Genomic DNA, 22,587 nt, shown 5'->3' on the forward strand with positions numbered 1-22,587 from the left:
CCAGAGCTAAAACTGTACCGGTATTTTATGAGTGACTTGTGTCACTGACGAATTCACGAGCCTGATTTGTGATTCTTTTACAACAGGGCTCCATGCACATGTACCATTCACCGCTTGCCATTCAGCCAAACTCAAAGACTTTGAATTCAATTCTGAAGGGCCAAAGCGACTAGTAATGACTGATTTTGATGGTACACTTGGATTTGGGTGGACGACTTGGGACAGGAACAAGTGGGGGCTAGTCAAGAAACACCTTCTCAAGTAGTGAATGTAAGTAGCGCAGACACAGGGTTTTGTGAGTGTGAGGCAAGGATAGCAGACACAGGGTTTTGTGAGTGTGAGGCAAGGATAGCAGACACAGGGTTTTGTGAGTGTGAGGCAAGGATAGCAGACACAGGGTTTTGTGAGTGTGAGGCAAGGATAGCATTCTGAATAGCAGTAGATCGCCAGAATGTGCACAGTTTACGAGTGAGGAGAAGCACTAGCAGTAGCAATTCATTGCGGGCATGTTACGTACAAGTACAGTGGTGGCAACTGAAATCCGACCCCCCTGAGCGGCTCGCTCACATCGCAAAGAATGTGAACCCACCGCTCAGGGGTCGGATTTCAGTTGCCAGCACTGTAGTACATACTGACTGCATACAGTGGCACTTAGCATCGGGTTGCTCGGTCAGGACTTGTGCATGGACAGACTACTAGTACTACTAGTAATAGTAATACTAATACATGTAGTAGTCACAGACGATCAGTAGATCTACAGCGTGCATACAGCATCAGGTCCGTCGGTCAGAACGGTAGCACAGACAGTCTGTGTATCTTGCATACAGCATGAGGTCGGTCAGTCAGGACTGTTGCAATATACGGCTGGGTTCAGTCGTCGAGTCCAGAAAGGGTCTCTTCATACGCTGTCGCTAGCCGTGTAGATTTACCATGAACAAACCTCGAGGAAATGCAAAGAGGCCACATCAATCATCATGTTGAGTTGACGCACTTCGCTTTGGCGACGACTGCCACGAGCAACTGTATTCACACTGCGGAACGGAAAGCCGGAACTCAATTTTTAAAACTGCACATTGTCTGACAGTTTCTCGAGATCTGTTCTTGCTGGTCTACTATCAACACTGAGATAAACTCGAGGAGCTGCCGCTAAAGGCGTACCTTATGTAGCCTTTTCGAATCTTTCCAAGAAATACATGTAGCATAGTACCAGGGTCGGCTACAGCAGTCGAAAGATAGGTAGAGTCTACGCTTCCTGAACACTAAAAGCGGAGTCGATCTGCCTTTGCTGCCTTTGCTGCCAATGCTGGGTGCCGCGAGATGGAACGGGACACATACATGTACCTGAGGCTAACAGCCATGGTTGTCCTGTGCGTCGCCACGCTCCCGCACGACAGTCACTGCCAGGACGAGCCGGAACTGAAGCTGCCCGATCCTTTCGATGCTGACAGTGGGCAGGAAGAAGAAGAGCATGGAGCTTCGACCCATGACGATGATGGATTGACTACGTCAAATGTCACTAAAAATGGTGAGAAAGGAACGTTCGATGTTAGATTATGGTTTGCACTATGTAGTTGTGTGTCCTTTGTCGGAATATCTGGGCTCTAGCCAGGGAGTAGTATGGTGACCTCCCGCGACAGCGCGTCCATGTTAGCGCGGTGCACTTCAGCGCGACCGCCTTAGCGCGAGGCATTTCAGCTCGGTGCCATTTCAGCGCCGTGTCTTGACAGCGCCAATGATTTCAGCGCGAAATTTTTTTCACCGTTGTACTAAAGAACAAATGAAGTCTGAAGAAAATGTTGAACGGTCTCTGCTGGGATCACGACTACACCATCGCTCAGTGGTTAGAGCATCGCTGGCTACAAGCGAGGGTCCCTGGTTCGAGTCCTGGTGGCGACAGTCAATTTTCTCCAGACCTTTCCCGATTGTGTCTTTCCCTCAAACCAGTGAAGTCAAAAGCAAATGAATTAATAACTATGGCAATCAAGGTAGGGTAAGGAGGACACAATGACAGCGCTATGAAGGTGTTGTTTTTCATTTGTTTGCACTTTCTCACGTCCGGTGGCAAGGTGTTCATACAGTATGGTGTAGCCTAGATTGAAGTCACCTGTCTACTTGACTGTCCCTCCAGGAAATCGCGATTCCACGGATGCAACAAATTTCGCGATTTTCGCCCAAACCCGCCATTTTTTTCCCGAAAATCAGCGATCTCCCACGTTTTTTGTTGTTTTCTGCACTATATCTCACTTTTCTATGCACCTTTCACGCAGTGCTTTCCATGATCCTGTAAGTTATTTGCACAGTACGACTCGACTACTCCCAACTAGATATACGATGCAACATATTTCGTGATTTGGCCCAAATCCGCAATTTTCTGTAAATAATTCCGCGAATTCCTGGTAAGTTCTGCATCATTCCGCACTTTTCGTCGCATTTTTTGTTGTTTTCTGCCGCAATTTCTTGCGCAAGTTTTCGAGAGTTTTTTCCGCAAATTCCCGCAGGGACAGACTTGAACTACATGTCCATTTTCTCCGACTGTCAGCCAGAAATACGCTCTGCGGCCTATACGCTGGGTATTGATTTCAGTTTAGGCAGATCTTGGGTTTGACCTACTGATCATTCCTTGATTCTAACAGGTGCATTCTCCAACCTTGCTGGGACACACAGGTGACTCGGAACTCTTAGCCTGGTCCAAGATCCCAGTGGATGTAACAAATGGGATCTGTGGTGTTTGACCACTTTGGTTGCGGGTCTGATCTATTCGCCTCACACCGATTCAGGAGTAGGCTTTCCCCAAATCGGCCAGGTGAAACATTCGCCGAAAACGAGACTGATCGAAAAATAGCTAAGCTTTTCGCCAATTTTGGAGGGTTCCTTTGAGACACGCCGGAAATCTACCAAATGTTGTTACAAAGTGCGTTTAGGAACGAATGATGTTGCTGCAAGCATGACCGCTCGTAGTACTAGTGCGTTGAGGTCATGTGACTCGTGCCCTTTGACCTTCTCTCAAACAAACATTGGCCATTAGGAAGATCGTTACTGGTAAAATACTAAACTACAGCGTACTGTTTTGGCAAGTTCCATCTAGCAGAGCTGTATTCCATTATCCCACCAATGTTTCAGCCAATATGCCAAAAATTCTTTAGTCGATTTTCCAATAATATTGGAAAATCGGCTAAAAGAATTTATAATTATTTCAATTTTGCAGCCGATTTTCGAACAATCACCTGATTTTGCAGCCGAATCTGATGTATTTTTGAGCTATGCAAAAAGTCGAATAGGCGAAAAAACCGGGCCGATTTGGATAAAGCCTATTCAGGAGCTGCTTCTCTGTCTTGTTCCGTGAGGGTGGTGGTGTTTCCACACTTGCAGAAAAAACAGTCTGAGCAACTCTGACGTAAAATGGGGAAATCCCGTAGTGTAAACATGTGGAATTCTTCTTTTTGCAACAGTAGAAGCTTTGTTGGTCAGAAATGTTGTCGCTCCGGGTGCAATACCAGTGTGTGTCGTTTTCTGCTTGACATTCTGACAGGTACTACCAGTACCTGTGCCTCGAGCCCGTGTCAGAATGGTGGGACATGCAGTACTGGTATGGACGGGTTGTCGACATGCGACTGCACCTCTAACTATATCGGAAAGTTTTGCCAAAGTAAGTACCCACTCGGATTATTCCTTGCTGCTGAATTTGTTCGTCAGAAACTCACCCACCCAGATGTTTCCTTGCCCCTGAATTGTTCATTCCGTAACGTACATTTGCCCGACCAGATTATTCCTTGCGTCTGAATTGTATATTCAGCAACTGCACTTCAATTTGTTCTTGTATTAATTTCGTACAAAATATAAAAGCCCCTGGTGTATTGTATTACATATTGTCATAGTTACCTAGGCTCAGTTCTACCAAAATGTTCCCAGAAAGTAGACTATGGAATGCACTGAAAGTGTCTGGTGACAAATGCGCGGCGGTTACAAAATAAAATATTTGCAGTGTCACGCAATGAGCTAAGCTAACAAAGCTCATTCAATTCGGCAAGAGCTGATAAATAGTTTTAATTGTTGGAATAGTCGAGTTTTGTTCTGTATGATCAGGGCATGTGTTGCATGGGTCACTGGAACGCTTTACTGCGATGGATGTGTTTAGCCTGAGATGAACCAGTATACCATGGTTCCAGCTCCGATTTGTCAAGCGTGTTCCTGCATGCGTGCTTGTGTAATAGGTAGCCGAGTGGTAGGCGCGGTGAAATCAACAATAATTACTTTTATTCTACTTTCAGGTACACACCTGAGATATAATCGTTCGTGAAAGATGAAGCGGCAAAATAAATAACTTTCTCTCCGGTGCTCACCTAGAGGCTGAATCCTTATTCTTCGAGTTAGCTTTCATTGCTATCCAATCTAATCTAATCTAATCTTCTTCCAATCAAATTAAAACAGAAATGCGCAGCTGCTTTTATGCAGCAGACGCCGTATGCTTATATACGGAGATACACTAAATATACATCAGGCAAGCTCCGTATTAGTTCCGTACTGCTTCCGTATTGGTCGGGCAGGGATACTACACCCTCCCTTCCTACAGATTATCACGCCCTCGTGGTTTTCAAAAAATTAGTGAAGAGTTACGAACACAGCGTCAACCGGAAGATGGCAAATTATATCGGAAATGATAACGTTTAGAGTAGACAGAAGAAATGAACTGATAACAAATCATAAAGTAGAAGCACACCAGGTTCACACGATCTCACGGGGTCAAAAGGGGAAAGAACTGTTCTCCAAATTGGACCTGAAAATCCACAGCACTCTTGCTGCACAACGCTGGCACAACCCGCCAGGAACATCGCAGGTCAAAAACCGAACTGAATACACTATACCTATAAGGGGCGTTGTCACACACATTGTCCCACGTTAGCCGGGTAAGCCGTGGCTCACCATGATCAGACGCCTACCAAACTAAACTGGATTCACACACTCGCATAAAGGAAGACTGAAGAGAACAGGGAGACTGAAGGAAGACAGGAAAGAAAATGCCATACCTGGAATCAGCGTTAGTAACCACGGCGGCGGCTGGAGCTACGGCGGAGAGCAAGCCACGTTTTATCTTCATCTTGGTTGAGCCGGTCACTCAGAGCGGCTAGCTCGGCGTCAGACAAATGACCTCCCTCCTCGTCTTGAATCGTGGTCTTCACATTGTCGATAGCATCGCTTTGCGTGACGTAAAGAGTGATGGTCTAGCCAGGAAGAGTGTTGACGAAAATCTGCATTCCACCACGGAGGCGAAGTACCAAAGTGAAGAGTGGGCTCCTGCTTCCGACTGCGTGCCGGGGAAAATCAAACGCTGCTGGTCTTGGGGAATACCCTCCCTTGATTCGTCGCAGGGAGCTGCAGCGGGTTGAGCCATGGGGGTCTGGGGTCGAATCACGTTGTTTTATTTAAAACTACACCGCTGCCACCAATGTAATAGGTAGCCGAGTGATAGGCGCGGTGAAATCAACAATAATTACTTTTATTCTACTTTCAGGTACACACCTGAGATATAATCGTTCGTGAAAGAAGATGCGGCAAAATAACTGACTTTCTCTCCGGTGCTCACCTAGAGGCTGAATCCTTATTCTTCGAGTTAGCTTTCATTGCTATCCAATCTAATCTAATCTTCTCTTCATCAAAACAAATTAAAACAGAAATGCGCAGCTGCTTTTATGCAGCAGACGCCGTATGCTTATATACGGAGATACACTAAATATACATCAGGCAAGCTCCGTATTAGTTCCGTACTGCTTCCGTATTGGTCGGGCAGGGATACTACACTTGTGTGTGTGTGTGTGTACGCATGACTGCGCATGCGTGCTTGTGTGTGTGTGTGTGTGTGTGTGTGTGTGTGTGTGTGTGTGTGTGCATGTGTGTGAAAATCTTTCGAAATCGTCACAAAGAATGATATCCCTGCTCTTATTCTTTGGTGTTCTATGCTACCTTGTCACCCACAGACATAAACAAATGTGTCGTGCCTCACGCCAGATGTACCAGCTTGGGACCGCACAGCATGTGCACGAATGAGCGAAACAACCAAACGGGCGAGAAATTCACTTGCGGATGTTTGCCAGGTTACAGTACGTCTGACGACAGCGCCACCGTATCCGGACATGCCGCTTCAGAATACTGTGAGAATGTGAACGAATGTCACGAAACGGGATCCCTAGCGGCACGGTGCGATGCGAATGCAGTGTGTCTTGACACTCCGGGTGCATACAGCTGCGTGTGTAAGAGCGGATTCAGTGGAGACGGCATCGTGTGCTCAGATATGGATGAGTGTGAAAGGTACCCTCCGTACTGTGGTCCCTACGCTACATGCCAGAACACTGAGGGCAGCTACGTGTGCCATTGTTCGGCCGGGGCTGAAATGCAGGATGGCGACTGCGGAGATCGGAACGAATGCGCCGGCAGACACCGTGGCCACTTCTGCGACATCCATGCCCGGTGTGTGGATCTGGTATTGAGCTACAGGTGCGACGGTTGCTTGCCGGGATTCAGCGGAAACGGGAGTGCTGGTTTCTGCCAGAAGATCGCGGAATGTGCTACGGAGGAGCTGGCTGACTGCACCGTGGCACAGGGCGGACTGTGCTTCGACACTGAGGGCAGTCACGGATGCCACTGTCTGCCTGGTTTCCAGAATGACGGCCCTAACCGATGCGTGGACGAGGACGAATGTGAACAAACGTATCCGTCGGCGTGTTCCTCGCAGGAACAGTGCGTCAACACGATCGGGACTTTCCAATGCGAATGCAAACCTGGATATACCGGGGCAAGGTGCAACCGGGCGTGCCCAATCGGGTACATAATGACGGCTAATGACACGTGTGCGGACAGAGACGAATGTGAACTGGGGAAGCCGTGCGGTTCCCATGCAACATGCCTGAACACCAGAGGAAGTTACGTATGCCAGTGCGCTCCAGGAACACATGGTTATTCCAGATATGGCTGCAACGACATTGACGAATGTAGCCCATGGAATCGTGGCAGATACTGCGATACACACAGCCAATGTGCAAACACTTCCCCAGGTTATCGGTGCACCTGTGCGTTCAAATACACCGGAGACGGTTCTCCGGGCAACTGCCACAGTGAGTGCTTGGAAAGCGTGCAAGATTGCTCAACGGCGGACAACAATACCTGCGTCAACAATCCGCACGTCGGCATGACAACGTGCCGGGCACTGAATGCCTGCGAGAGCTACTGCAACGCCAGCGGGTTTCATGCGTGCCGAAACATTTTCAGCCCAGACAGGTTCTATTGCGCTTGCCGGCCCGGATACTGGAGACCAGATGATGTGTGTATTGATATTGACGAGTGTGTACACTATCATAAGCAGTGCCATGGCCATTCTCACTGTGTGAACACCATCGGCAGCTTTGAGTGTGCGTGTAATGAAGGATACCAGCAATTGCCATGGTCCAGTAGCATTGCCTGTACGGATACAAATGAATGCAATGATCCGGAGTGGAACGATTGCACCAACCCAGGCCAGGATTGTCACAACACGCCCGGCTCCTACTACTGCGCTTGCAGGTCTGGTTACCATAGAAACGTCACCACGGCGACATGTGACGACACAGACGAATGCGTGGAGTACGGGAAGTGTCGGCCGCTCGGCACGTGCCTCAATCACCCTGGTTACTATGAATGTGCGTGCCCCGACGGTACCGTTCCGCCGGATTGCACCGACCGTAATGAGTTCTCCAGGAGACATCGCGTCAATCGGATGTTCTGCGACGAGCACGCCAACTGCACTAATACGCCGCTGAGCTACGAGTGCCACGGCTGCCTCGCTGGATACACGGGTGACGGAACAGTGGGCAATTGCAGCGACATCGATGAATGTGTTCTCAGATCGGATCAGGGGCAGCTGCCTTGCAATGCATCGGGTCACGGTCGATGTAGCAACACGCAGGGAAGTTTTCGCTGCTATTGTGATCCGGGTTTCGAGCTGGACGGCGATCAGTGTGTAGATAAGAATGAATGCATATTCAATTGCTGGCGGCACGCTAACGGTAACTGTACGAACACATTCGGATCATATATTTGTGAGTGCCAGCCCGGCGCAGAACTGTCGAATTGGTTCCACCATAGCCACTGTTATTTTATTGACCAGTGCAGGGTTAATAATTCCGATGCGGTCAGCAACTGCTCGTCTCAGGGAAAGGTCTGCTGGGGAACTGGACTGAACAGCTACAAGTGTATCTGTAAGCTCGGGTACAAGCCCCACGGCTCTGGCTGTGTAGATATCAATGAATGTAGTGAGCAAGGAGTGTGCATGCCATATGGAACATGCATCAACACACCCGGTAGTTATAGGTGTGATTGCGTCGCGGGAACCCGGGAATTTCACTGGCGGGGAAGGTGCGAACAACGTGACGAATGCTCTAGCAGATTTGCCCCAGGAAAGTATTGTGATGTGCACGGTGTATGTGCTGACCATGAGCTGAGCTATCGGTGCAACGGCTGCCAGAGTGGCTTCACTGGGTCTGGATTGCCCGGCGATTGCTTTGATGTAGATGAATGTGCACTGGGATTTCACAACTGTGACTTTAATAACACCGGCACCTGTGTCAACACACTGGGTGCTCATCACTGCGCGTGCAAGACTGGTTTTGTACAAAGTCAAGACTACAGGCTGCTCAGCAGAACTTGCGTCGACTGGGACGAATGTCACGCTTACCGGTGCAGTGGCCTGGCAAGCTGCACCAATACGTACGGGTCGTTTCACTGCGGCAGCTGTCGTCATGGATACACGGGAGATGGACACATTTGCATGGACATTGACGAATGCCGGGACAGCGCGATGAATAACTGCAGCAGTGGCCATGGGGTCGGCGAGAATGTGATGTGCTTCAACATAGCGGGTGGCTTTGAGTGCGGATGTGCTAGCGGATACTGGCTGAATCCCAACAAAAGTTCCTGCGTTGATATTGATGAGTGCTCCGCGGAGATGGCGTGTGACCCGTATGGCTCTTGCACCAACACCATTGGCAGTTATAGGTGTGACTGCCTTGACGGGGCCGTCCAGTCCGGCTACCAATGTGTCGACCGGGACGAATGCGCGGAAGAAGCACGGTTTTGTGACGAGAAAGCCGCGTGTGTGAATTTCTTCCCCGGATACACGTGCGACGGTTGCTGGACAGGCCACAGCGGATCCGGGCGGCCGGGCAAGTGCCAGGAAATTGACTTCTGCGAAAGCCGGATCCCGGCATGCTCCACCGTGAACGGTCACTGTTTGAATTATCCCTACTACTCACGATCCGTTTGCCGCTGCAACGAAGGCTTCAGCTGGAACGGGACACTGTGCTTTGATCGTGATGAGTGTTTGCCATACTATGGCCATACTTTTCGGTGCCAGAATCATTCGACATGCCGTAATACCCCGGGATCGTACGAATGCATCTGCAGCGCCGGTTTTACGGGCAATGGAACTGTCTGTTCTGACATAGACGAGTGTGACAATGTTTTGGTGCTAGATGCTTGCCGTCGGAAAGGCCTGGATTGCGTCAACACAGTTGGGGCTTACCAATGCGGTTGCCGCACCGGCTTTAACCTGACGCACTCGCCACAGGAGGACGGGCATGTGAGATGTTCGGATATCGACGAATGCATTACGTACAGTGCCTGTCAGCCGCACGGGGCCTGCGCGAACACTGCAGGTTCATTTGTATGCCAGTGCCAGCCGGGTTTCAGCTTGATGGCTACTCTTGCAGAGACCGGAACGAGTGCGTGAACGGCAGTCACGACTGCACTGGCAAGCGGGGAGTGTGTGTGAATATGCCCGGCTCATACGCGTGCCAGTGTCACCCGGTGTACCGGTCCACTGCTGACGGCAGTGACTGCGTGCTGCGCGATTGCCGCGTCGCCCGGTCTGCGTGCGGGCTGCACCGCGTGTGCCAGATGCAGGAGAATGGAACGTATGCGTGTGATTGCGAGCAGGGGACACGCCGATCAGGTGACCTGTGCATTGATGTGGATGAATGTCGGCAGTCGCCATGCCGACAAAACGCATACTGCGTAAACACCAGTCCGGGTTATCTCTGCCGGTGTGCTCATGGCTACCAAGGGTCGTATAATACCCGCCAATACACAGACCGTCGCTTGCAATGCGTTGACACGAATGAGTGTACTATCTTGTACCCTGCCTGTGACTTCCCAAGACCGACCTGCCGGAACCTTCCAGGAACGTACACTTGTGATTGCAGACCGGGGTATTCAAAATTGGGCACAACATCCTGCCAAGGTGAGCAATGCCATACATAAAAAAGCTTCCGTGGAGATAAGAACGTTATAAATAGAGCGAGCTGCGCACTCAGTACAAACACCATAAGCAAATCTTGGTAAACAATTTCACTGTTAACAGCAGAGTTTTCTGCATCCGTAGGAACGCCACCACTCTCTTGGATCAAGGCGCAGATGCAGGTCCTGATGTGGTGGGAGGTGATTAGATCAGACCCACCACAAATTGGTCAAAGGCCGAAATTCCATTCACAGCATCCATGTTTCCCTCGTACCAGGCTTGTGGTGTTTGTACTGAGTGCGCAGCTCGCTCTATTTATTGCGTTAATGCCATGAATGGATATCATTTTTGTAGGAATGGTTTTGCTCCCACACTGGAGCTCGTGCTATTCCGCCGACGACTTGACACTTGCCTGACTCACGACTGCCATCCAGAGAACACGAGAAGTCCATCGAACCTTCGACTCGGCAAACCTGCAAGAAAGCACCCGGCACTCCCTGCTCAATACACAGTGTTTCGGGGAATTCACCCCTCATCAGTTGAGCTTGAGTAGGCTGAGGAAGATTGTGCCTGAAAAGCACCACTTATATAGTACTGTTCAGGCACAAACATCACCAGGGATACAAACTTACAGAGACACTCCGTTTCCAGCGTTTCCTCAGCCTACTCAAGCTCAACTGATGAGGGGTGAATTCCCCGAAACACTGTGTATTGAGCAGGGAGTGGTGCTTTCTTGCAGGTTTGCCGAGTCAAAGGTTCGATGGACTTCTTGTGTTCTCTGGATGGCAGTCGTGAGTCAGTCAAGTGTCAAGTCGGTGGCGAAATAGCGCGAGCTCCAGTGTGGGAGCAAACCCATTCCTAAACAAAATCATCGCCGAAGTCGCTACCTCTATTTCGTAATGTATATCATTATGAATCAAGCACTTTAATATGGTGATCCATCTTAGCAGATTTTGATACTCTGTGGACTTACGAGTATGTGTACTGAATTCAATCTGCTCTGGGCAAATTCAGATAAGTCATCAGATGCAAGGTTCACGTGACAAATCTAGCAAATACTGAATGCTATGTAGAGATTAAAATCTTCTGAAAATGTGTACTTCGAAGTATTCATTTTTTGCGTTGAGGATGCTATAGTGTGTATTCTGCATGCTTAGACCTGGCAGTGCTGAGCCGTGTTCAGTCAACTATCCTCCGAAAGATGGGCAGTTTTCATAATAATATGGTCCTCTTCACTTGTTTTTCTCCTCGAACATGATGATGGCTCCTGGCCGAAAAATTTAATTTAATTGAGATACTAGTAATTTACAGCGAAGAGACCACTTGATTTGAGGATGGTGTGTGTACGGTTTTCATGTAATCGGAGTGGCCGCAGTGAAGCTTGCCTACCTTAAGAAATAGATAGTTGTTGAGTTTTCGCAGTGGAACGAGAACTAAATTTCATTTGTAATGCTCTCCAAGCAATTCAAGTGGCTAAGAATAACAACAGGCGGTAAAATACTGTTTTCACAGCACTCTCAACAGCCATCTTTGTATCGTTTGATGTTTAAGAAAATTCACCAGACCTCCCTTTAAAGGGTTGCGAGGATGTATGAATATATTATTGGTTGCCTATGGTGCAGTCTTAGTTTCTCGAGGAAGGCCATTTTATTGTTTGGTATTCTAACACAGATATAGATGAATGTTCGGACAGAAGCCACGACTGCGGCGGACGAGAAGGGTATGAGAAGACCTGTTCCAACACTCAAGGGAGCTATGTATGCGTTTGTCCAGCGGGCCTCAAGACCGGTTTTGAGTCATCTGAGTGCGAAGACATTGATGAATGTCAATGGGATATACAAATATGCGACTTTGAGAGCTCACGTTGCATCAACACTTGGGGTAGCTTCGAATGTCAGTGTCGAGAGGGATACCGCCGCACGGACACATTGAACATTTACGGATGCAGCCGTGACCCTTGTCAGCCTCTCTGGTACCAGGAGGATCTGTGTAACTATCATGGTAGGCGAACTGGCAAATTCAGTGTATTTGAAGGCAAAAGTTAGTGTAAACCCTAGCTAGCGCCAGATGTTACTGAAGTAACGTCATGCATAGCTACGGAAATTATAATTTGTTCAAGCAGTAGTTTGGAGATGGTCAAAATCGAATGTTAAAGTGTAGTCGTTTTTCTTTCCTTGTCATTCACAGACTCTGTAGTGTACATTTTCCTTGGAGACAAGAATGCAATTATACCTAGAATTAGGACATACTTCAGGCTCTTCAGCAATTTGAGAGTTTTCACAAGTATACTTTCATGCCTAATCATCAGATGACATACAGGCAAAAATCAAATGAACTTGTACAATGAATGAAGCACAGCAAAGAGGTGATAGAAATATAATTATAGTGTTTGTCCAAAATTTCCATTGTTCCCTGTACTATCCTGAAGAGAAGGGAAGGAAACGTTTGGTAGATGAAAGGAAGTGTCTACTTGACCGTGCGGCTTTGTGTCATTGCAGGGGAACTTACAGATTGCGAAACCAAAAAGTTTATCCACTAAGCAACATTTAATGTAAAAAGTTGTGGAAACTGTTTCTATCTATGATCCGAACACAGGCGGGATGCGTCGCTGTGGCCATATTAGTCGATTTAAATGTACGTGAAACTCGGTCTGTTGCAACAGGACACTGACTTCTGTATACTCCTCCCTACTACCGTAAAGTCCTCTGCAAACGGCCACCCTAGCGGGTCCATACTATTTTCTTCTTTTCCAGGTTAATATAGTTGCAGAAAACTGGCATGAAGGTCGAATGCGTACAAGAACGACTAAAATGCCTACAAACTGCCTATGTCTTACCAAGAGGCTCTGCAAAAGCGATTATCATTATCTTGCTGCAAAGAAAAAACTTCGGTCGAGATTTCCTTTAATATGATGAATGAGTCGTCTTTGTTATTAGTTCGTTCTCCATGGAGTAATGCCGTAGAATCCATCTGGTTTTCAAATCATGAAATTTCTGCAGTGCCACGATGTCGCGCTTTCAGAATGGAATGGTGATTGTTCTGACGAAGCGTCATTCAACGTCGCAGTATTGCAGTTGCAAGTTGAACAGGGGGGATGTCACAGAAGCTACACGTACAAAGTCGCTGCTATTTTGTTGAAAACTCTGAAGTGCTCGAAAAAAACCTTGCCTTTGCGCATTGCGTGATTGGGAAATGATGGCTTCAAACACCGTCAGAAGTGTACTAAGGTTTCTGCAATAGCCTGTTCTTCACTGCCTTGTTATTCCGAAGTATTAAACTGCCGTTTGGATTTGCGAAATAAAACAACCAACATCACAAAATCACGAGACACTAGCTCGTAACTAGTGCCCAAAATATATTGAAACCTGGAAAATGGACCTAGTTTACCGTAGCAAAGCACTCCTCGCGCTACGGTGTGAGATGCACTTTCGTAGAGCAGGGGTGAAAGTGCACGGGGTCAGTGCGTATAGGCCGGCAGATCTTGCAAAAATGGGGTGGGCGTTTGCAGTGGACTTTACGGTACTGACTCTTTCTCGATGCAAGTGTTCGAAAAACTTGAATTAAAATCACTGTGCCTTGGCGACTGCTGTTCAGTCCAGCACTCGTTTTCATCACAATTCCAATCGAAGGCGGTGTTAACCTCAAGTAATACATCAGAAGTTTGGCAGCATCGCCTCTACTTCATTGGTTGCCATAGCGACGAAAACGCCCTTGGCTGTCATCATGTGATCGTGAACAAATGAATAAGTGTTCTTTGATGGATGCAAGGGAAAAATGGACAGTCCGGATACATTATACTGAATATGCTTTTGAAGTACTAACTAATTATTCTCTTGAAATGTATTTAAAAAATTGGATTACACTACACTGTAGTAAGAGCAAGGTGGCTATGTGCACCAATACATATATCTATATTATCTGGGAAGTCTGGGAGCAGGCACTTCCCATGACGTGGACGTATCCGAAACTCTGAATCACATACGTCTGGCCGGGGAAGTGCCAGAGACCTGGCGCATGTCTCAAATACGAGTGCACGTATTTCAACAAAATTGGCAAAAAAATTCACGGCTCGCGTGAGATCCGGTTTCTCTATATAGAGGCCGAGTTTTCCACATCCGTAGGAACGCCACCACCCTTCAAGGATCAAGGCGCAGATGCAGCTCCTAAAGTGGTTGAAATTGGCAAAGGATTAGTAATATTTCCACTAAAACTCGCCCGGAGGTTGCCTGGAAGACCGACGCGTCCGTAACTTCGGTATCCAGAAAAAAAGAGGTGTGGGTTAATTTGTCTCTTTCTGTGCAGATCCTGATGAGTACATAGCCATCACATCTTCACCACCACTATCAGCTGGTCAAAAGCAGGGGAGCACAGAAACTCTGACAACTGGAATACTTGTAGTAATCGGCCTCACAGGAGCAATCGTGGTTATCACTGCCTGCGTGGTGGCCATCTATTTGTTCTGGACAAGGTATGGTATTGTGTGCCAGTTCATTGATCATCATTGTATTTAGAGAATAATAATTGCCCGTTCCAAGCATCCTGTACTGATCAGCTGTGATACTGTTTTGTTCTTCCTTAGTCTTGGAGCTCTTCACGAGTACATCTAGTTGGATGATGGCTGTGCATGTACATGCAGGCTCATTCTAGACAGAGTAATGGAAACGAGATTTGACCCCTAATAGGACTTACACTTCAAGTACTCTAATGCACCGGCGTGCTGACCCCAAACACACCCCGGATCACTGCTGCCATATTTCGCAAGTTGGCAAACAGGCTCTGAACCTAATGCACCTAAAACAGACAGCCTGGGAGGGAAATGCTCACTGTTCCTGATTCCTCACACCCATGTTTGTCTCCCTAGATTATCCATCTCCTTACTGTGTATGTGATACTGGTCCTGTGCAGGGGGAAGTGCATCTCAAGTGATTTCACTCACACAAACTCTGTAGCTTTGCATTTTGCAGTGAAGCACAGTGCAGCTTTGTGAAGCTGATGGTCATACATTTCAAGCCATCCGCAATACAATTTTTTCAAGCGGTTGAATTTAGCAGTAGGCATGTAGTGCGGTTGTGTCAAGAAATGAGCTGCTTTTAAGTATACAATAAATGAGGAGGCCGAGGGTTTATGACCAATAAAAACTATTATAAAAACCGAGGTCCCCCGAGGTTTTATAATTAGTTTAACATTCTACTCCCCATGCTAGAGTATAGAGTAGACACACACGCGTGCAGGACGCGACACACCAAAAGACACAAGAGTGAGTTTGGAAGAATGGGAATGTCGGGCAGAGTAGCTGGCCTCAATTGAGTGCGCGTTAACGAATCGTGTGGTGGGCCTACCGAGGGCAGGAGCTGCATATGACCAAGTGGGTCGGCCTGCGCTGAGCAGGAGCGGTTTGTGACCCATGCGAGTTTGTGGGTCGGCCTGCGTTGAGCAGGAGCGGTTTATGACCCATGCGAGTTTAATAGTAGTGCGCGAGAGGCCAGTTACGGAGGAGTGCCCATGGCGACATTCCCATTAGGGCCAGAGGAGATAGCGGGTGATAACAGCCAATATAGATGTTAAGTATGTACACACAGAGCGTTGTTCTAGAGGCATAAAGTCAGACTGATATTGTGGAGTAGAATCGACAGAGAACGCTATCTGCATCCTAAGTGAATGTCTTTACACTTACTCAGTAATCGGCTGGACCATGGTGTCAGGCCGCTCCGCAGCTGTAGGAGCAAAGGTCCTGAAGGCATCCATCTTGTTCCGGGACAGGGCATCAGCGATGGTATTGGAAATTCCTGGCAGTTGCGATGCTCGGATCAGGAAATTGTGCTTCACACAGATTGAGTACAGGGTGCGGATGAGTGCCATGACTGCAGGAGACCGGCTCGTGCCCGTCTTCAGGCACTCCACGACAGCTTGGTTGTCGCACTGAAACTCCACACGCAGCCACTCGATCCCTCATGTGGCGCAGGCCACGACAATGGCGAAGAGCTCCTTGTAGGTAATGCTTAGTTCCAGTTGCTGCGGGGACCAGTCATCTCTGAACCAGCGACCATTGAAAAAGGCTCCAAATCCAATGGGGCCACTTGCGTCGGTTTGCGACTGGAGGTCAGCGCTGGGCATCCACTTCTCTAGCAGGAAAAATGACTTTCCGTTCCATGTTGACAGAGTCTGGTGCCACCAGCTCAGGTCGCCCTTGGCTGAGGCTGAGAGGTGCAGCATTCGGTGAGATGACATCTCAGATGTGGCCTTGTCGAGGTCATACAGGCGGCGTAAGAATGTACGGGCGGCCGGAATTGCTCTGGAAGCGAACGAGAGGTGGCCCAGGAGTGAGGCGAGTTCGCGGTTGCGAACGCAACCAGATATAGCAGCAGAATGGCCTATCGTGAAACCGTGACACAACCCATGCAACACAAAGTGAGAGAAGGAGTGATCAGAATGATGGTTAAGGAGCCCGGCTAATCGGCTAACATTGATGGGAGTCTCCACAGAATGTTTACGGAGCAGACGCTGAGGTGGCGGACTGTCCCCTGCCACATTTGACTTCTAGGTGCTTCCCGTGGCATTGAAGGCACACGTGGGCACGATAGCAGAATGAGTTGTTGCACTGGTCCCTGTTGAAGTTGCGGCAGATAGGCTTCCCAAGATGGGTTGGCGCGCTGGACTGCGACAGACCTCCACTCCCAGCGCCGTCGGATGGAGGCCCTGGTCTAAAGTGACACCGGGCCTGGGCCACCGGGTGCACCAGAGAACAGCGCGAACATCTCGGGCGACCACGGCTGGTGAATGACGGCTGCCACAAATTAGAGTCGATAATAGCCCAGTCGTACGACAGTGGTTGGGAGGCTATGGTGCGCCGGAAACGCCTGTCATAACTTAGCCATGCGTCCACATAATACGAGTTATTTGCATCCAGAACAGTGGCCTGATATGCCAGCAAATCATTTGCCTTATCTGGAGCCGCCGCGACAATTACTCTCGTGTAGACAGTAAACGCCTCGAGCCATGACGCTACATCGTGGACATGGCGGCGCTGGGCCTGAGTTGGCTTCTGTACAAGTTGGACAGAGCGGTTAGCCCCCACAGCTAGCTGGACCACATCGGGCTCCACACCCAGCTGGTCCGGGAGGCGGTCGTCGAAATCAATAAACTCGCCGCGTTAAATCGCCCGCGGAGTTTATCAGGTACAGAGAGCGACGGATGAGCAGCCGGCGGATGGCCCAATGCATGAACGGAGCTGGGTTTGACAGGCGGCTCGACGGCTGCAGCAGATTCCAACTGCTCTACTCGCTCCATCAGGGGCTGGAGGACCTGGCCGACTGCCTGAGAAACGGCCGAAGCAAGTATATCAGGGGCCACACTCAAGGCGGCGGCAGAAGAAACTGACGGCGCGACGTCGGAGACAACAGAGGCCGCGGAGGAAGATAATGGAGTCCCGGTTGGTTGACGACGAACAGGAGTTGGCCTCGCACGCGCATTACTGCCTGCAGCCGAAGTTTGAGCTGTCGCCCCGGGATCAGGGGCCACATTCAAGGCGGCGGCAGAAGAAACTGACGACGCAACGTCGGAGACAACAGAATCCGAGTGGGGAGGTATTGGAGTTCTGGGCGATTGAAGACGAACAGGATTTCGCCGCACACGCACATTATGTCCTGTATCGGAAGGTTGAGCTGCCACTCTGGCCGATGGCGTCTTTTGTCTGGTCGAGAAACGAGCCATCGTGAGAATATAATACTCAAATAATCTCTGGCCGCTGAAGACACGTAATCTGACGGGACTGAGCTGAGAGAGAACAAGGAAAGCGAATACTAAAGACGGCAGCCAATTGGCAGAACTAGGACTGGCACTCTGAAGCAGGACAGAGGCAAACTCAAATCAGAAATCAGAATTTTCGAGTTCAGAATTTGAAAGCTGACTGCAGGCAAGGAAACTGGAAAGACAGCATGCCTTGTTGTGCGCACAGGAAATCTGCGCATGCGCAGAGCGTGGGCATGTGATGTCTATGATACACAGCAGTATGTAGAGAGAGCAAGATTGTGCACACACGCAAGGAGGGTTATGCAACCCGTTATAAAGGCCAAGAGCGAAGCAATGGTACGTGACCGCTAACAACGGGTAACTCCTACGTTAACCGAACATTTTTATTGGTCATAAACCCAAGGCCGGAGCATTTATTGTATTTAGAATCAACCAGTAAAAACTCCTACTCAATCTCCAACAACAAAATTAGTGGACAGCTGTTATTTGTGTTGCTATGACAACTCGTGTGCTGGACGAGTATTTGTTGTCATTGGTTCAATTTCTTTTACTTTTCATAGGCTATCAGATCATTTTCCTTATTTGGTCTATTTATAACCAGTATCTATAATGAGAGTGTGGTCTGTCTCCATGGTTACCGGTGTTCATTTCATAACTATAGCCACTGCTCCTTGTTAGACCTTATCTGGAAGGCCCATTCTTGCATATTCCAACAGCAGCCAAGGGAGCTAGCTCTCTTGGTTATGCGGACTGGGTCCGATCCTAAAAAGCTGTTTTTATGAACTGTTTTTATGAACTGTTTTTATTGGATAGGATGATTATGTTGAATAAACGAGGTTTGTGTCAATGGGAGATTGACTTGGAGTTTTTACGAGTTGATTCTAAATTTAAATAAGATTTGCCTCTTTCTAAGGTGTTGTGACTTCGGACTCAAACTCCTACTCAGCAAATCTACAAGAAATCTCCATTCGGAGGTTGTCGGAGTGGAAAGGTCATGTGCGTCTGATGTGCTTCAGACGGTAGCCATTACAAGCAAGGGTCAGTCAAAATTTTGAAGGACACTTCACGCAGCTTTATTTCACTTGAATGGTTTGCAGGGTCAGTCAGTCGGTGAAAGAATCGCTAGTTTCACCGGCCGGAGCAGCCAGTCTCCTTATTTACTTTCTCTTTCACAATTTTTTCCCTATCTCTGCAGAGTGTGGAAGCGGAAGCAGCTCGTGCAGACGATGGTCAACCAATCGGCAGTATCGGGTCAGTGGCCTACTACACAGCAACCTCCTGCATATCAAAGACTAGCAGAGGTGAGTTGCGGTGTGCATGCTGTTGACACCATACGTGGAACCCGTTGCCTATAAGGCGGGCAATGACCTGAAATGCATTATACATGTACCGTGGAAAAAGCCTCTTATACCAGCAAAGCAAATGTGGTTCGATTCAATCCTGTGTTGCCATAACGGGAACTGAAACCCAACGCAAATCTAAAAGATGGCAAGATAGAAAGATGGCAAAAGATGGCAATAATACATGTACAGCGCTGCTCAGTGAAATCCAGTCGTGTCACTCAAGTGTACGTCTGGCATCATTTAGCAGCCCAGTGTTCGCAGGTCAATGGCTGCGCAACGCCCTGCGCTTACTTAAGTGACGGGACTGGATTTCATTTAGCAGTGCTGTAGCATGGAGCCTGTTCGACGTGTTGGTTGTGTCATTCGTTCACAGCATTGTGGCAGCCAGTACACAATGTACACAATGTACATCATACTAGTATTATGTGTTCAACGTTTGCATGTCTTACATCATTGTGTGCACCCAGTGTGCATACATTTACCATTACATCACCATCTGCATGCATTACGTCATCAAGTATGCACAGGGTGCATCCATTACGTAATTTCTCACCGGATCTATGGCAAAATTAGATGTATACGCGCATATGCATTTTTTTACTGTACAGCCGTCCACATTCTACTCCAACGACATCCCTGCGTACGATCCGCCTCACCACACCACATCATTCAATGGCCAATTGTATGAAGATATTCCGCAGACGGCCGAGGACGTCCCAGACTTTCAGGAGACATAACGGCCGCAAATCTGGTAAGCTATTTGCTAGGGCTTGGGCAACTCTATCTCTAAGTTTCCAAGCAAAAAGCCTGAAATGCCTTCTTTTCTATTGAGGTAGCATATGCCTCAGCAACCAATCAGCCTACAAGCCACACTACATATGTTAGGGGTTCAGAGCTAGTGAGACTTGTTTGAAAGTTTAATGGCAAGCATTGCAGTGTACAAACTTACTTGGCAAATGTTTTGAGAAAAGTATCTTGTTGTGTACTTCAATACTCAAAACTAATCAATATAGCTTTTCGGCTGTTTCCTTTTCATGTATATAATCTTCTCCTTCTTTTACCATGGTTTGCTATCACCCACGTCTTCCCGTTTTGACTGCCATAGGAAGCCATAAGATGTTGAATAAATAAATATGACTGGTTTGAGGGAAAGAGACAAACGGGAAAAGTCTGAAGAAAAAATTGACTGTCACCACCAGGACTCAAACCAGGGACCCTCGCTTGTAGCCAGCGATGCTCTAACCACTGAGCTATGGTGTAGTCGTCATCCCAGCAGAGGCCGTTCAACATTTTCTTCAGACTTCTTAACTCACACTTCCTGTGAATCCACACAGGCGGGTGGGATGCAGCCCTCACTGTAACCCGCACACTACGCCGGGAGAATAAATAAATAAATCTTTAAAGGTTATACACATAACAAACGTAAGTTTAAATCCGGGAGTGAGGAATGGATAAAAAAAATAAAAAAAATCACGGTTCGCGTGAGACTCGGCTGGAAGCCGAGTTTTCCGCATCCGCCGTGGGAACGCCACCACCCTCTAGGATGAAAGAGGAATGGATACACTATGTTTCATTTGTTTCCCCCTTTCAGCTCCGATTATTGAGTCGAGTGCTCATTGGCGCAGTTTCAGTGGTGTAACGTTAGTTACAAAAATGCAACGAGTGTGTTGTAAACCAGAGAGGTTCCAGGCTGTCCAATAAAGTAATCTATACCGAAAGGGAGAGCTAGTTCAAACAATAGTAGGAGGATGAAATAATTGTTTTTACCCCGAGCTTCACGTAGTAAGCGGTAATCAAACATTGAGGGATATGTATCAGATGCAGACTGTTATGATGCACATCTGAACGTGTGATATACAAAGAAGAGCTCAGGGAGCGAATTACATGTTTAATACATCCGTATTCCATTGGACACAATCAGACAAAGAGTTGAGAGAGAGGCTGTAATGGGGTGGGTGCTGATCTATCAGGCACACGCTAAATTGTGCATGCTATGTTCCAATGGTACGTACATTGACATAATGATGTTGTTCTCTGCTTTTGCTCGTTTCTACATTTCTACAGGAGCCTTGCTTTAACAGAAACCCTGCCGCCTTGCTGGACGCATTGTCCTCGCTGGACTTGGCACTGACGATATTGTACTCAAGTACATGAAGTCGTTAATAATTACAAAACTGCAGTTTGACCATTTCTTTGCCGTTTAGCCATTCTGCTGTCCAAAGTATAGCGGCATTTTTGTTGTTGCTCTGGATACAGCAAGATGCACACCAACAACTATGGCTATGCCATTACCTTAACGTGCTTTTTTTCTTTTCTCTGTATGCGCAGCCTCCGCTATAACCATCCTTTATAACCACACATCCTCCCAACACTCTCCAAGCGGTCTCTAGGCTACACCAACCGCTTCTGCTTATTTCTAGATAGAGCGGAGTGCCAGCAGCAGCTTTGGGCACACGTGTTTACGCCTGAGCGCTGCCGGAGCCCACTCATGCTTTGCCTGCATGTTTGTTGATTTTTTGGATCAGAATTGGATAGGTTCAATCACGAATAATCATGTAGCTCGGCCGTTACAAGCACATAGCATTGCTGTGCCATCAAATCACTCTATCTGTCCTTGTACTAATGGCTGCTCCGCTCAATGCAGAACTCCGCTTGCTCCTTTGCACCATGAACATGCATTCTGAGAGGTGTAGTACATGTAACACTGGCTGCTAGATGATAATGTTGTTGTGGATGGGAACATGTATTCAGACATCACCCACGTACAGTGTTGATAGAAAAGAAAAAGGACCAAGGAACTACAAGTTACGCTATGAATTTATGGTCTGTAGTGAAGTAACATGATTGGAAATCTTGTGGCGTAAATTCCAGATTGATACAGCAACACATGCATAATAATCCTTAGTCACTCACGTTTTGTGATAAACAGTGTATTGGGCGCAAAATAGATAGAATTTGGAACTCTGTTACGTGTACAGCAATGAGTTCGCACAGAACAAAGCAGCAAGCTGTCCGCTGATTTAGCACAGTACTACAGTACACTCAAATGTTTCAAATTATAACAAACCGGAATGGCGTCGCGATCACTTCTTTTTTAATAAACAGGCGCAGAGGGCAGCAGACCTCGGAGTCGCCAGCCCGCAGGCCCAGCTCCAGCGACCAGACTCAGACATGCCCATCGCGAAAGCAGTGATAGCAAACAGCTATGTTAGACAGAGCAACTTGTCCTGGGAT

The 22,587-nt window shown here is 47.9% G+C and overlaps 1 protein-coding gene across 2 annotated transcripts; it reads left to right on the forward strand.

The window, feature by feature from the left end:
- The first annotated feature begins 746 nt into the window (after positions 1 to 746).
- LOC135810339 (fibrillin-1-like) lies at positions 747 to 22,055 on the forward strand. 2 transcript variants are annotated; one of them, XM_065323827.1, is made up of 8 exons: positions 747 to 1,525; positions 3,530 to 3,646; positions 5,973 to 10,264; positions 11,933 to 12,262; positions 14,564 to 14,729; positions 19,206 to 19,311; positions 19,962 to 20,104; positions 21,418 to 22,055. In XM_065323827.1, exons 1-3 carry the CDS (start codon positions 1,318 to 1,320, stop codon positions 9,752 to 9,754), a joined length of 4,107 nt encoding a protein of 1,368 aa, XP_065179899.1. In that variant the 5' UTR covers positions 747 to 1,317; the 3' UTR covers positions 9,755 to 10,264; positions 11,933 to 12,262; positions 14,564 to 14,729; positions 19,206 to 19,311; positions 19,962 to 20,104; positions 21,418 to 22,055. The 2 variants fall into 2 exon arrangements, with proteins under 2 accessions (XP_065179899.1, XP_065179900.1); XM_065323828.1 differs by lacking the exon at positions 11,933 to 12,262.
- Positions 22,056 to 22,587: the final 532 nt, after the last annotated feature.

Source organism: Sycon ciliatum, chromosome 2, assembly GCF_964019385.1.
Source record: "Sycon ciliatum chromosome 2, ocSycCili1.1, whole genome shotgun sequence".
Classification (NCBI taxonomy): Eukaryota; Metazoa; Porifera; class Calcarea; order Leucosolenida; family Sycettidae; genus Sycon; species Sycon ciliatum.

Excerpts from the sequence above, each read along its gene's own strand:
- LOC135810339 (XM_065323827.1), top strand. The coding sequence starts at position 1,318 with ATGGAACGGGACACATACATGTACCTGAGGCTAACAGCCATGGTTGTC. Across the intron at positions 1,526-3,529 it reads GTCAAATGTCACTAAAAATG|GTACTACCAGTACCTGTGCC; the intron begins GTGAGAAAGGAA and ends ACATTCTGACAG. Across the intron at positions 3,647-5,972 it reads TATCGGAAAGTTTTGCCAAA|ACATAAACAAATGTGTCGTG; the intron begins GTAAGTACCCAC and ends TGTCACCCACAG.